At 38.9% G+C, this 16,092-nt stretch overlaps 1 protein-coding gene across 9 annotated transcripts in view; it reads left to right on the top strand.

Annotated features, from left to right (window-relative positions):
- Positions 1-16,092, top strand: part of APP (amyloid beta precursor protein) — a gene marked incomplete at both ends in the record, with an annotated part of 251,553 nt that overhangs the window by 162,005 nt on the left and 73,456 nt on the right. For all 9 annotated transcript variants that reach the window (XM_084232427.1, XM_084232423.1, XM_084232426.1 and 6 more), the window contains 3 exons: positions 4,227-4,360; positions 10,735-10,809; positions 11,454-11,612. In XM_084232427.1, the coding sequence (XP_084088553.1) occupies positions 4,227-4,360; positions 10,735-10,809; positions 11,454-11,612 (368 nt within the window). The remainder of the gene's footprint in view (positions 1-4,226; positions 4,361-10,734; positions 10,810-11,453; positions 11,613-16,092) is intronic.

The raw sequence follows: 16,092 nt of genomic DNA, 5'->3' as shown, positions 1-16,092 counted from the left end.
ATCAGGTGACAGCACCCAGCCAGCTTGCTTGCCAAAGGCATGATGAGTGTGAATGAGTCTAAGACTACATCATTCACATTCACACTCCAGGGTTTCATCCCCTGATTCTCTCGTAACCCTGCCTCCCCTGAAAGCTGCTGCTTGGAGATCATTACCAAACAGCATCTAGGGAATAAAGAAAAAAAATAGACTGACAGATACCCTAGCAAGCTTACTCCTTATCCTGGCCAATTCTTGTTCCTGAACAAGACCAAGCCCTTTTCAGTACTCAGATGTGTGGATGAATTACCCCTTCATGGCTCTGAATATTAATTTTATAAGCTTTTTGTGGTTTCCTTAATCCTCAACTCAGATGTATTTGAGGCGGGAGGGCCAGTGTGAGTGAGTGTAGTAAATGGAAGTGTTTCCCTTCTACGCAATAAATGTAATAGGGTGATTTTTCTTTCTTCCCATGTGTAAAATGAGAACATGTGCCAAGCCCCCAATGCATGAGATGCTAATTGGTGTAGGCTGCTATTATTTGGCCCATGTCACAGTTTTAAGGAACCCCCAGAGGTCTTTGAACAGGACACGCTGCTTGGTGGTAGTTTAAAAAATCACAACAAAATCAGCTCTCTTAAAGCCAGTTTTTTCCCACTTTTTTTTTTCCTAAGTGGTTCAAGTGGCCTCTGTTTTAAGTGACCTGTGATACACAGCTTCCTGTTGCACTCTGCCCTGGAACATTCCCTGGAATTCTTTGAGCAACTCACTTTCCTGAAAGGAAGCCCCTTGAAAAGATAGTGACATGTACTGCTCTTCCTGCCCCCACCCACCTCCAAGTTAATATGTCTCTGGCCGACCTTGTTCTTTATCACAAAGGAGTAGCCCATCCTGGTGTGAGACTGTGTTTGGGATGTCGGAAAATTAGAGAAATAGAAGCTGAGCACTCTGGACAAACGCCTTCTTAAAATGTTCTCCCTTCTTTCCTACCAGCAGCTGGGTGTACTGATAATAAAACACCAGATTCTTTTATTTTTTCATTTTTTTCTTTTATTTATGTATTTTTTACATCATTGTTCATTTTTAAACAGAGATAGATAGATAGATAGATAGATAGATAGATAGATAGATAGATAGATAGATAGATAGATAGATATAGATATAGATATACCACAGCTTAAATTCTATGGGGACCACACCTGTTTAAAAATGAACAATGATGTAAAAAAATACAATGGAATACTATTCAGCAATTAAAAAAGATAAACTCATGCGATTCACAGCAACATGGATGGAGCTAGAAGGAATTATGCCCAGTGAAATAATTCAGAAGGAAAAAGAAAAATATCAGATGGTTTCACTTATAGGAAGAATCTAGGGGAACCAAATGAGACATCAGGGGGAAAAATAATAACAGTACAAAACACAGCAAAATCATATTCATTTTAAAATATCAGTGCACCATCATTCGTCTGTCTTTGACTTGCTTGTTGGTGTGAATGCAGGAATATTCACTCATGCTAGTTGAGGTGGAGAGTCAGTATGAATGGCTAAAGAATTTGAATTAAAGGTTAAAAAGGAAGCACCATTTCTGCAAGTCCCTCAAAGGGACCACTAGTGAAAATTTACTCAAAGAAAAATATTTCCTGATTCAAAGGAATAACTGTCATGTAGTATTTGTATTTATTTCCATGTACCTAAAAAAGAAGTTTAATGGTTGAAATATTCTTAATCCTGTGACACACTCATGCTCACTTCATCATTATTCTTTTATTCTTAGTAAAAGAATGCAAAGCTACATTTCAAGTTAAGCTAATAAGATTACAATGACTCAGATTTTGCTGCTTATCACACTGTAGACAATATTTGCAAGTCATAAGAATTGGAGAACATTCCTGCTTACATAGTAACTTTTATAATTACAGTTTTCTAAGGAGGATGCCATGTTATGGAATGACTCTTAGAGCAAATGGTTATCTTGATGAGTGACAAGAGCCCCCCCAAGCATTTATACATTTTCACTTGTTCAAAATGTAAAATGCAGTTTCCCTCATTATGTCATTCTGCCAGCTTGTACTATACTAAAAGAACTCTAACTCGTTCTCATTTGAGCTATGCCATGAACGATGAGAGAATGATTAAAACCTTGGAAAACATTTAAAATGCTAAATACCACTTCAATTTCAAGTGGAGAAATGACGAAGTTAAAAATACTTGCATATGTATTTGCTTGACTTTGTGCAGAAAAACATTTACCTTTGATTTTTTTTTTTTATAACAAGGATTTTAAATGGAAAGTTATTTTTCAGTCTTACTAAGGATTCATTTTCAATAATGTCAGCCTTTTTATGCAGGTCACACTGAAGATTTTTTAGAAAAATGCACATTACTTTTCCAGTAGTTGGTGCTTCATTTTCAGAGGATGTGAAATAAAGGTAGCTGATTTTTCCTGTGGTTAGCTAAGCTCTATGACTTGAAGAGGAGGTAATAAACAAGGAAGAAGGAAGGTGTTAGCATGAAATCCCCCGTGTGCTCCCTTTCTGCAGGGTGATAAGCACATGGTGTGACATCTCATCTTGACGCTTGTAGTAGGTTGGCGTGTTATCACCCACCATAGATAAAGCAATTGGAACATAGGCCACCTCAGTTAATTGGATCACAGCTAGTCTTGGAAGAACAGGGATTCAAATCAAGGTGTGCCTAATTTCCAAGTCCACAGTCCTGCCTTCTCCCTTTGCTGCTGAAATACCTGCTTCTCCCCACTGCACAAAAGGAGGGCAGGTATATATACATCCACCCAGGCCCCATGCCAGTGGCATACCAATTGACTCAAAATCCCCTAGTAGAGAATATTTGTATGGACAGGCAGGTATTTTGAAAAAAAATCCCAAATCTATGCCTTATCTTTGTTCTACCTGAAAGCAACATCTGGATAGACATCTAAGTTGTTTTTATTTTTTAAAAAAATGATTTGTCAAGTGGTGATTGAGTTAGAAGAAATCAGAACAAATGTGTCTCTTTATAATTAAAGGTATTATTTAATTCTATAGTAAAAAAAACTCTTCTGGTTCGAATCTCGGAGCCTTTGCATTCTTAATATTCTGGATGTTTTGTTGAAGCATGTATAAAAGACCTTTAACTGAGAACTTCGTTTCAAAACAAATTATCCATAAATTCTTTCATCTGAGTCCTCTTCGGGATATTACATCCCAAACATGATAATGAAGTAATTAGATTAAGGAGAGTGGAGAAGAATACTTAGAACACAGTGACGTTTGGAAAGTTCATTTAACCTGAAAATATTACAGAACCAGCTTATCTCATTTTTTAGGTTGAACATGCTTTCTTTAAATCAAAATGTTGGTTTCTTTTCATGCTGTGTATGTGTGGGGTTTTTTGGTTTGTTTGTAAGCTCATAAACACACTGAATTCTCTCTAATAATTACTAATCTTTTGGGAAACTGCTTGTATAGGCATTATAACTCACTCAACTCATGGGTGAAGACATTTTTGCTTTATAGCACATGCTTCAGTTTTATGGGTTTTTACGTTTCCACATAATATAGCTCTATATGTTGCAACTAATATTGCTTAGTAATATTAGTTGAATTCAAAATAGAAATCCCTTTCTTTTTGACAGCTGGTATAATGAAGTGGTTGACTAATGCCAAATTGTGAAGGCAGATAGGTCCTTTTGTGACTTCAAAAATGCATTTATTGACATTTACGGGGGCTTTTTATAGGGTTTAAATGCCTTCTTTCAAGAGATGGCTTTTTAGTCACACTATCTAAAATGCATAGGATAGAATTTGCCTTTCCCCCGAAGTGGTGTTACTCTACAGCAGGGTAATTATGAAATTTCTTCTGTTTCTGTAGGTATCTTAAGGCGTGGCATGGTGATGCTATCGTTTGCTTTCAAGGTTATGAAAGCTCATTTAGCAAAGCATAGGAATTTGTGACAACATATCTGTATTAAATGCCATTTTTGGTCTATCGTGCTTGTTTTGCAAAGAATTTCAGTGGGATTCTACACTCACAACATGACTTTTAAAAATGTTCCTTCTCCCTCTTCTTGAAAGAAATGAAACACATCCTTATGGGCTGTGAAATGTCTGTGTTTTCTTAAACAGCATTAACACCTTGAATGTGCTGCTTTACTAAGTTCCTTGCCCTGGAAAAGATGGCTTTCTTTGACATGACCTGATAGTCTGCTCCTCTTCTCAAACCTTCTCCCCTCTGCTTTGTAGTTCCTACAACAGCAGCGAGCACTCCTGACGCAGTTGATAAGTATCTGGAGACCCCTGGGGATGAGAACGAACATGCCCATTTCCAGAAAGCCAAAGAGAGGCTGGAGGCCAAACACCGAGAGAGAATGTCCCAGGTAAATATAACTCTTCCATCTTTTAGTTCTGAAATAGAGGGGAAACCAGGGTGGAGCCATTGTCTCAAAGGCTCCAGGGGCCTCTGACTGAGGACTTCCTAAGGGTGGGTGAGGGGCTTTAATTTTATCCAGGTCTTCAACTTTTTTTTTTTTCAAGATTTATTTATTTTTGCATACAAGAACTGGGGAGAGGTGCAGGAGGGTGAGAGGATTCACCAGAGACAGAGTAGGGAACAGAACAGGCAGATTGACTGAAGAACACTGCTAAGGGAAGCAGTGGGTGAGACAGGAGAGGTCTGCCGCGCCATGTGGGTATCTCCCTGGCTGGCTGAGGATCGAACTAGTGCTGCAGAGTCTGCAGATAGCTTCCTAGTGCTGTGCTTAACCCCTTGTGCTACAAGGGAGGCCCAGGTCTTCAACTTTAAATGTTTCCTGTGGGAGCCTGATTTGGGCGCTTTTCAAGTCTTTTTTGAGCACGCTACCTAAGCAAGATCCCCGTATAGTAAGTATATTAGGATTTTTAATGCTTTTCTTTTTATTTTCTCATTATTAATAGAAGTAACATTGCAATATAGCATATAAGTTGCAGGTGTGCTTCATTGATTTTTTAAAGCACAGATTAAGTTATGTTTACAACATTCATAGTAGTTTTATTACCTTGTGTTTAAGTAAAGAAGATAAATGTCCTTATATTAAAGCCTGGCTATTAGAATGTTGAACCAAGTTATTATAACCTGGATATTATAACTTTTTATAATATATAATAAGTTATTTGAGCCTGCTTATTAACTTGAATCAAGTCTTACTTGCTCCTAATATAGTGCTCTTTTCACAACATTGTGTTACAAATTCTGATTTTGTTTTTAATGCAAATTCCTTATGAAACAAATGAAAAATGACTTGCATTCAAAACAAGGATACTCTAATAAAACCTACTATAGTTTATAGTATATAGTATATAGTAAATATTAGTACTATTTTGTAAATACCTGGTACTGGATGTTTAATTTATTACTTAGATACAGAAAATTTGTTTCCTTTCTCAGAGTCTGCGTTCATTCATTCATTTAACAAATATGTATCCAGCACTTATTTGTCAGCCACTGTTCTAACACAGAGTCCATTCTCTTAAGACTGAAAGTAAAAAAGCAGTCAAGTCATATTTTAAAGAAACATGAATGAGTACAGGAAGAAAGATCTCAGGCTAAAAATAAAAAGTCAGCCATTCTTAGGTGTTAATATTCTGCAGTAAATATTAACAGGTGTGAGTAAATTTTGTCATAGTTAGTACAAATATTTAATAGGTCTCATGGTAGAAATTGAGATTCCTGAGTGTATCTTCCATCTATATGTTAAGATCCTAAGTCTTCATTAGACTGTATTAATCATACCCTCTTATTTTCTGATGATGTGCCATCTGGGGCACTGCCCTTCCTAGCGCTAACCAATTCCTAGCAAATAACAGGTCTTTCATATACAACTCACCACTCTTAAACTCATACCCTCACCTTCCTTCTTTATCAGGCTCTTATACTTTGGCTCATAGCCACCTGCACTACTCACCCCAAGGCTATAAAATTGGGATAGCAGAAAACTAAGGGTAGCCCCTAGACTCTGGGACTGAAGACAGCCATTCCTCAGCCCACTTGGCTGCTTACCCTGCCTTGCCCATTCCTTCTCATAAGACACAGCGAAGATCCCTACCCCTGTTTTCCCTCACTCCCTGCCTCCTGACCCCCAGGTGCTTTTCCATGAGACCCCTAAAGCCCCCGTGGTATAAAGTGCCCTCCTTTTGGGAACCAATAGTCATCTTCTGGTCTGTCGGCCTCATCATACCTTAGTAATAATAATAGAATCAGTATTTTAGATCATGGAACTGCTAATGTATCTAGAAAGGTGCAACACAATTGCTTTTTTTTTTTTTTAAGATGAGTGACCATAACATTTGGATCTACTTTGGAATAATAAACATTATAGAGGGGCGGAGAGAGATGTATACAACACTTTGGCTATAGAATATAAATGTGTAGTTCTAGTTGTTCCCTGTGATGAAAATCTCAAGTGATTTTGAAAGCTAGGTAGAATGGAATAATGAGGGGAATAGTAAGGTTTCATCTAAAGCCAATTCTTTCAAAAGATAGGATTTTTCATTAGGAAAGTTAGAGACTTACACATAATCATTGAGGTGACCTGAATGTAGGATATACAGATGTTGATGTATAGATGCACACCTGCAATGTATTCAATGTTATAAGGCAATGTGACTTTAATTTTAAAAAAATTAAAAAAGCATGCGTTGGCTGTAAGCCACACTTACTGCGCCTGAAATAATGTCCTTTATTTTTTTTAATTTAAATTTTATTTTTATATTCCCCATACAATTACAACCCCCTTATTTTGACCCCAAGCCCTCCTTCCCCGCCCCCCACACCCCTTAGACTGTCTCTGGTTCATAGTTGTTTGTTGATTTTGATATTTTCTTTCTTGTAGTTATTCCTTTTCCTAGTCCTTATTTAAGTTTTCTAGATTCCTGCTATGAGTGAGACCATCCGGTATTTTTCTTTTTCTTTCTGGCTTATGAAATAATGTCCTTTAAATGGAAATCCTAGCTCACTTCTCTGTGAAGCTTTCAGAGACTCCACAGTGCCCTCAAAATCCATTTCTGGGAAAATGAATTCCAAAAAAGGATGCACAAAAATACACCCTGAATATTCAGCTTGGCATTTTCAGTGCCCACCCCTGTACCCCACTTCCTGCCCCTGCTTCACTTTTCCTGCTTGTACTCACGCTCAGCTGCTACCATCATCTCATCGGCAGCACTGAACTGTTTCCACCCAACTATTTCCACCCAACATATTCTCCGCTCCCTCGGACCTCCCTAGCTCACAGCTTTGACTTCTGGATATGCCCCTCCACTCTTCTGAAAATGCCCCTCCACTCTTCTTCAGATTCACAGATCTCACCTTACACCCTGCATGACCTTCATCCTGGGACAGGTCGCCACTGCTCCTGCCTTTCCTTGAACTCTTCGGTGTTTACTCCCCACATTTATTATTTGGCATATGTGTCTTATCTTTCCATCTTTTCATCCTTGAAAGTTTATATAAGACACTTTATTAACTTGTATTTCTGCCTTGAATCCATGTCAATAGTCATTATTAGGGAAAAAATACCAATTATAAATTGTTCCCCCATATTTTTAGTCATTTTGATCCTATCAAGAAAATCTGATTTAAAATACTCGAGGGTTCCGATGTTCCATCATTCTCTCCTCAAATAGTAACATAACTTTATTTTAACACATTTAGTTAACTGATTTAGTTTGTATCAGTTTTGATAGATTTTCTTAATCGTATAGTCATTAATGATATCTGTGATAACTTGATGTTTGCTGAAGATGCTATTCTGAAGCAGAGAATTTGTTCTCTGTTCCATGACAGTGGTCATAGCAAAGTGAGATGCCTGGGATCAACATTTATCACCATAATCTATGTACTGAATTCTGGGGACTGTTTGACTTTGAACTTGCCTGCTTCTTAAATCTCTATGAATTAGTTGTTATTTTCTCTACATGACAACAGCCAAGTCTTTGAAGAGCCATAAATCCAGTGATACTAATACTTCTGTGGATACAGTGGAAAATTGCTTTATAAGAATATATGGAGCAACCATGAAGTCCAGATCCTGGATCCATTTTTAGTCTTTCAAAATGATTTTTATTGCAGTTTTTGCTACTATATGTTGTCTTACAAATACAGAGGATTCGGGGGGTTTGCTTTTGCTTTTGTTGTGGGTTGGCCACTTGAAAAATCTGAATAGTGAATAAGTGCCTTTATTACTAGGAATTTAGCAGTTTTCATATATCCTTAATATGCAGTTATTGGGAACTTAAGTTGTCCTTTTTCTAAATGTGATATTTTTAAGATAAGCATCAATATCTTAGGAATAGCCCTGACTCCTATTACCAAACATAAATAAACTGAGCTCACCTGTTGAATTTGCCATTTTATAAAGGCAGATTGAGCCACAGGGGACAAAAGTCTTGAGAGTCACAAGCAGTGGGCGAAGCAGGAAAGGTCTGCTGTGCCATATTGGTTAGCTCCCTGGCTGGGGATCGAACTCAGGCCCTCGTGGTGGGCCTTTGAGGTGGTAGCGCTGAGACTTAACCCCTAAGCCACCAGGGCGACTCCCCTTCCAATGACATGATTATAATGGACGGTGCTGACATGAATTTAGGAGTAACTAAATCTTTTCCTATTAGAGTTGAAAAAATCAAAATTGGATTGCATTTGTGTTGTAAAACTTATTTACAGTTCATCAACTAAATAAAATCTTGTTTACCGTTCTATGGATTACCTGACTCAAAGCTGAAAAAAAATCTAGGTTCTGAAGGTACAAGTTGAAATAGTACACATGTAAATGTAATGCAGCAATCAGAGTTCACATTCCAATAAGACATTTGGCTTCCCTCTCAAACTAATTTTCAGGTTCCTTGCCTAAAGAATTCATGGCAGTATATTGCTGCTCTGAACATTCTCAAACAGGAAATTGAAATATTCTTATTGCAAGGCTTATCTCATCTCTAAAATATAAGTAATCTTCAGTTACTCCCTCCACCCTTAGGTGCCCTTTATTATCTCCAGACACCAAAGCAGGTGGAAACGTGTTTCTTTTCTCATGAGTTCTGTTCCTGGTCATTGCAGTGAACTCAGCATTTATGCCAATGTTACTGTGAATTCTTGAGATTATTTTTTATATGATATTTAACTGACATAGAAAATTCACCTCCATCCTATTTTCAATGTAATTTCATGAAAACAACAATGCAAAGCTAGTGTTTTATTCAATAAGTTAATGCATTATAATAGTAAAAGATCTAATAAAGAACCCATGCGATGATGTGATGTGATATTATCTCATAGAAATTCTTTATCAACAGTTCCTTGTTGCACATATCTCTCTCTCTCTCTCTCTCTCTCTCTCTGCCCTCTTTCTTGGCAAGCATCAAGGAGGTCATATCAACCCATTCCTTAGGGATACCTATAAATAACTCTCTTACAGTACAGAAGTCAAGTTCTTTCGTGCTTTGTAGGATCCACAAAATATGCAAGCACGCGTCTGTCAACAAACATTATTTGCTTCCTTATCGTTCTTTTCTTTATTTTCCTAGCTCAGGTAGGAGTTACACTTAAAAAAATCTCTCCTTGACAAGGAATGGCATACTTGAAAGAGAAAAGGCAGCAGTAGGTGGCAAGAATCTAACAGCATTTTCTTTCAACAACCCCAGACTTTTCCTCTTTGCATGTAGATCAATAAATGAACTTGTCTCAGGGAAATATTGGGTAAACATCAAGGATGAGAGGAGGAAGTTTTATGTTCCTATAAAACAGATTAGCCTGGTTATGAAATTAACATTACTTGCCAAGCACAACTTTTTGCTGTGTTGGAAACATTATTTTGCTGTATTAGAATTTCTGGAGGGAATGAGAATGTTATACGCTGTTCATGGCAAGCAAAACAGTTTGCCCATCAATCCTTCAGTGGAGTGGATCTTAGGATTTGTGACAACAGAAAGTAGTCTTTTCCTTCCTGTGTTATGTATTTCTTTTGGGCATTGTGTTCTTAACATGCATACAGCTGCATAAAATACTACATATGCCTTTACCCTCGTATTTTTGCAGAATATGCAGTTTGAAATTTTATGACTTGCTTTCACAAAAGACTAAAATCACTGGGTTCAGTATAATATTGGAAAACCTTGCTCAGAAAGGAGTATATGTCTTTTATGAATCATCAACATTTGTGTAAATAAATAAAGTGACTTGCAGTCATTTCTCAGGAAAAGAAAAGAGACCACCTTCGTTTCCAAGAGCCACATTACTGCAATAAATACGAACATTTCTTTTATTTATTTTTTTAAAGATATATTTATTTATACAAGAACTGGGGTACAGGCCAGAGACACAGGGGGGTGAGAGGATTCACCAGAGACAGAGTGGGGAACAGAACAGGCAGACTGACGAAATACACTGCTGAGGGGAGCAGTGGGCAAGACAGGAGAGGTGTGCCATGCCATGTGGGCATCTCCGCCTGGCAGGGATCGAACCAGCACTGTAGAGGCTGCGGACACCTTCACAGTGCTGCGCTCTACCCTCTGCGCCACCAGGGAGGTCCATGAACATTTATTTTTAATACTCTGCTATGATTGATTGTTTACATCCCATCAGGAGGTCAACAATTGATAAAGGAATGGAATGCGATATTTGTGTGTGTGTGTGTTTAGAATGACAAAAATAGAAGAAAAATAGTAATTCATCTCATTCAGTCTGTTTTTGGAAGATGATATTTAAATTTAATATGTTCTCATTTTGCAGGTCATGAGAGAATGGGAAGAGGCAGAACGCCAAGCAAAGAACTTGCCTAAAGCTGATAAGAAAGCAGTTATCCAGGTGAAGCCTGAATCCATCCTCTTCCAAGTGGGGTATCCCAGCCACACCCTGGAGCGTGACTGATTGTTCATGCTCCCATCAGTTTAGACCATTTCAAATTATCGTCTAGTAATTGGGGTTCTTACTCCCACTTAGCTCAAGTTATAATTATGTCCGTAAAACTCATATTGCTGTTTACAGTCTACATATAGGTTTCCCTATATTCATTCTATAAGTGAAACCATCTGATAATATCTTTTTCCTTCTGTCTTATTTCATTTAGCATTTTCCCTTCCAGCTCCATGTTGCCGCAAATGGCATGAGTTTATCTTTTTTCATTGCTGAGTAGTATTCCACTGTGTGTCTATACATCTTCTTAATCCATTTGGGGCATTTCAGTTGTTTCTGTATCTTGGCTATTGTAAATAGTGCTGCAGTAAACATAGGCATGCAGGTTTCCTTTTGAATTACTGTTCTTGTGTCCTTTGGGTAGATTCCTAAGAGTGGAATCGCTGGATCATATGGTAGCTCCTTTTTAGTATTTTGAGGATCCTCCATTCAACTTTCCATGGTGGCTATGCCAGCCCTTTTAGAAGACATAGGTTAACTGTCCTATCCTACTGGCTGAGTTCCCATTTCACACACTCGTGTGTTTATCCCGGCAGCATTTCCAGGAGAAAGTGGAGTCTCTGGAGCAGGAAGCAGCCAACGAGAGACAGCAGTTGGTGGAGACACACATGGCCAGGGTGGAGGCCATGCTCAACGACCGCCGCCGCCTGGCTCTGGAGAACTACATCACAGCCCTGCAGGCCGTCCCCCCTCGGGTAAGTCCCCTGCAGCTTCAGGGCTCAGCACGGACAGTCGGCTTGGGGGCATTGGGCACTGAAGGCCATCGGGAGGCAATCTGGAAAAATGCTGTAAGCATTTTATTCACAGCTTTGACTTCTGTTGGTTTAATATTGAAGGTTCAAGAGTCCTTGGAGCTAGAGGTGATTATGCTAAGTGAAAAAAGTCGGAGTGAAAGACAGCTACTATTGGATAATTTCTCTTATCTGTGGAGTATAAGTAACTGCAGAGCATGCACTGGAAAAGCACTGCAGGAGCAATTCTTAAGACCGTGGAAAATGTACTGGTTATCAGAGGGAACTGGGGAGAGAGGAGAGTTCGGAAGGGAGGAGGAAGGGCATTGACACAGGAGGCTTCAAGGAGTGTGAGTGAAGCATGTGCACATGTGGAGAAGTAAAAGTGTAACCCCAAATTGAAAAAGGTAGGTAAACAAACTAACAGCTAAGTAAACAATTGACAAATATAGTAACGGTCAGTGGCAGCTAAGTCCACAGGATAGTCTCAGCCCCACACACTCAGGCAGAGGAGTCAGGCAGGCTCCCCAGTGACTGGGGGTGCAAGACCTGACTGATATTCCTGAAGTGGTGAAAACTCATGTTCGTTGACATGAAGAACTGAAAGGACTTCAGAAGGAGCCCAGCCCCCTCATCAGTAGGTGAAGTAACTTAGGTCAGGAACAGCAGAGATCCAGTAGACTTACAAGGGATTGTAGTGGACCAACAAGAAATAGAACTCAGACTTCCTGCTCACAGCAGTAGCTGCATGCTCTGGGGTGGGGGGATGCTCTAGTCAGCAGTGAAGAGGCTAATTTGTGGTTCTCAGTTATAAAATACCAAGAAAGACTTACTAAGCAAGTTACAGATTTCCCCAGTGATGCTCATTTTAGAATGAGGATATTGAAATCTCTTAATTTATTCATATAAGAACTGAGGTGTAGGGATGAGAGGATTCACCAGAGACAGAGAGGGGAATAGAACAGGCAGACTGACTGCAATACACTGCTGAGGGGAGCAGTGACCGAGGCAGGAGCGGTCCGCTGGGCCATGTGGGTCAGCTCCCTGGCCAGCTGGGGATCCAGCTCATGCAGCAGTGGCTGGCAATAGCTTGATAGCGCTACCAGGGAGGCCCCATCTGATTTTCTTTCTGTATTTTTGGCTCTGCTTATAAGTACGTAAATGCTCAAAGTGCCTATGGCCTCTGAGCCCCTTATTGTTATGAAATGACCTTCTTCATACCTGGCAATATGTTTTGCTGTGAAATCTGCTTTGTCTAATATTAATAAAGATACTCCAGTTTACTTTAGATTAATGTTAGCATAGTGTATTGCTCCCCATCCTTGTACTTTTAGTTAACCTGACTAAAAGTTATATTGGAAATGCATTTCTTATAGGTAGTATATAGTTGGGTCTCACCTTTTACTTGGGAAGACCATCTACATTTGATGACATTATTGATATGATTGAGTCTAAATTTGTCATCTTGTTATTTGTCCTATCTCTGTTTCCTTATTTTTTTAGTCTTCATTGAATATTTTTTATGATTCTATTTTATCTCCTTTGCTGTTGTTTTAGCTATAACTCTTTAGCTATTTTAATGGTTACTACAAGATTTGTAGAAATTATTTTTAACTGTTCACAATATTATACCAGGTCAATTGATATTATATCACTTACGGTCTTATAGTCTTATGCATGTGCTACTTACTCATTACATTAGTTCAAATGATTTTATATTACTCTTAACAGTACAAGTACATTACAGTCAACGTGGATTCACCTCATCTAGACTCACCATTTACCCTCACCTAGTCTGTGTGCGGTTGTCATACTTTTTCTATACTGCATGACAGTTATTTTTCCTTGCACAGTCAATGATCTTTTTTTTTATTAACGAGATGTTATTTCCCTGTCATTTTTTTCATTAATAAGATTTTTTTTTCATTAATAAGTTGTTATTTCCCTGTGTTGTTACCATTTCTGGTGTTCTTCATTCCATATATAGATCCATCTGGAATGATTTTCCTTCTGCACAAAGGACTTAAAATATCTGTAGCCTGGCACTGAGTACTTTTGCTTGGGTCTGTCTGAAAATATCTTCATTTCACCTTTGGTTTTGGGATACACTGTTTTGCTAGGTATGGAATCCTAGGGTGTAGTTTGTTTTTTTCCTGCTGCTAGGTTAAGGATGATACTTCATTGTCGTCTTACTTGTATTATTTCTAAAAAGAATGCTGATATCATCCTAGTCTTTATAACTCTGTAAATAACATCTTTTTAATTTGTTTGCTTTTAGGATTTTCTCTATCACTAGTTTTAAGCAAAGTCATGTAATGTGCCATGGTGTATTTCAATTCCCATTTATCCTACCTGGCTGATTTTTTAAATTTATTTATTTATTCATTCATTATTTATTTATGTATGTATGTATGTATGTATTTATGCAAGCACTGGGTACAGTCAGAAGCGCGGGAGGGTGAGAGAATTCACCAGAGCTAGAGCAGGGAGCAGAGCAGGCAGAAGGACCGAAGTACACTGCTAAGGGGAGCAGCGGGGGGCGGGAGGGGCAGGAGAGGTCTGCGTGCCTTGTGGGACCCTCCTCCGGCGGCCGGGGAGCAGCTGGGGATTGAACCGGCGCTGCAGAGGCTACGGGCAGCTTCGCAACCCAGCGCTCAACCTCTGCGCCACCGGGGAGACGCATACACTATAGTTTTCATATCTAAATGATCAGTCTGGATTTTGTTTCTTTTTTTAATATGTTCTATATCTTTACTTAACTTATTGAACCTATGAAATGTGCTGTATAGAGTAACCTTTAATGTCCTTGGTTGCTGCTGCTAACATCTGTGTCAACTTAGGGTAGATTTTGATTGATTTTTCTTCATTACATTGGTATTTTCCTGCATCACTCCACGCCTGGTGATTTTTCCTTGGATATCAAACATTGTGAGTTTTATCTTGTTGAGTTTTGAGATTTTTGTAGACCTAAAAATGTTCTTGAGCTTTTGTTCTGCTATGTAGTTAAATTACTTGGAGGCTGATACTGTTAGGTTTTGGTTTTAAAATCTGCTAGTTTGAATCAGAGTAGTTATCAGCCTGTGACCAGTTATTCCCCACTGCTGAGGCAAGATCCTTCTGAATAACCTACCATGAAAGTTGAATTTTCCCATCTGGATGTTAGGAACAGGTTTTATTCATGACCCTGTGTGAAATAATCCTTTTAAATGAAATTTCCCTGCAGCCTCAGTTAGTTTCTTTCACGCTCATGCACCTATTACTACTCAGCTATATTCTCATGCCATCTCCACTCTGTATTCTCTTTCTGACAAGTGCTTTTTCTCCACAAATCCTCTTGTGAACTCCAGCTACCTGATCTCTGCAGACTCTTACTTCACATCCTCAACCCTGGGTGCCCCACAGACTCAGTGTGGGTCTCCCCATCAGGAACCACGGCATGGAAACTCTACAGTAGTAAGCTTGGGCGGTCATTTGTTTCCCATGGCCTGGGGAATCCCAGTTTTTCCCATGATGTCTAACATCTAGGAAAAACACTGTCCATTGTATTCTCTCCATGTTTTGGTTGTTTCAGGTGGGAGGGTAAATCTGGTTGCTATTAACTCAATCTTGGCTGGAAGTGGCGGGGTGGGGGGGGCAATATGTCATTAAACCAAGAAGCTTCCTATTTGCATGGAACATGCTCACCATTTTGATTTTCTTTCAGTGTTAAAGTTATAGCACAGAAAGCTGTGAGGAGGCACAAAGGAGTTACTGGAACTTTTCCAGATAACGAGATAATATTGACCCTGTTCTGCCAATGACATCAGAGATTGAGTGGCTGGTCCTGGGTGACTCCGATAGTGAGGGACAGGGTGGTGCTGAGAACAGTGACCGCAGCATGCCTTCTCATTGCACCATGCTTCCTCTCTGAACAAAAAGCTTTGGACAAACAGTATTCACATTAGCATTTTCATTTTCTATTCAGTAAAAACCTCTGTCCTAGCTTTGTTCCAGAAAATTCTGTCGATGTCCTTTTTGCAGGGGGAAAAAAAAAAGCTCCTTGGTTCCTCTTTTTTTTAATAGGACACATACTTTTCAGGATGAGGCCATTGGAATCATTTGCCAGAACAGGGCAGGATGGTGGGTGTTGAGACCAGAATCTTAATAGCTGACATTTAGTGAAACATTTCAACAGAAAGTCCTGTTTCTGAATAAGATCTTTGCTAAATGGTCATTAATAGAACTAAAAATAAGATGAAGACTGAATGGAGTCTTTAACAAATGCAGATTGCAAATCTTTCCCATTAGCCATCACAGAAAAAACAGTGGAATTAGATGCATTTATTTGAACTAACAGTTAAAAACTGCATTAGAGAGAATTATTTTACCGTCAAAAAAAGTAGATTGTTGTTCATTGATCCAAAGATTCCTGCTGGATACTTACCTCAGACATACATGAAACTCT

The sequence above is a fragment of the Talpa europaea genome, assembly GCF_964194135.1.
Source record: "Talpa europaea genome assembly, chromosome: 4".
Lineage (NCBI taxonomy): Eukaryota > Metazoa > Chordata > Mammalia > Eulipotyphla > Talpidae > Talpa > Talpa europaea.
Note: the sequence above shows the minus strand (reverse complement) of the source record. Positions and strands in the feature narration are given on the sequence as shown.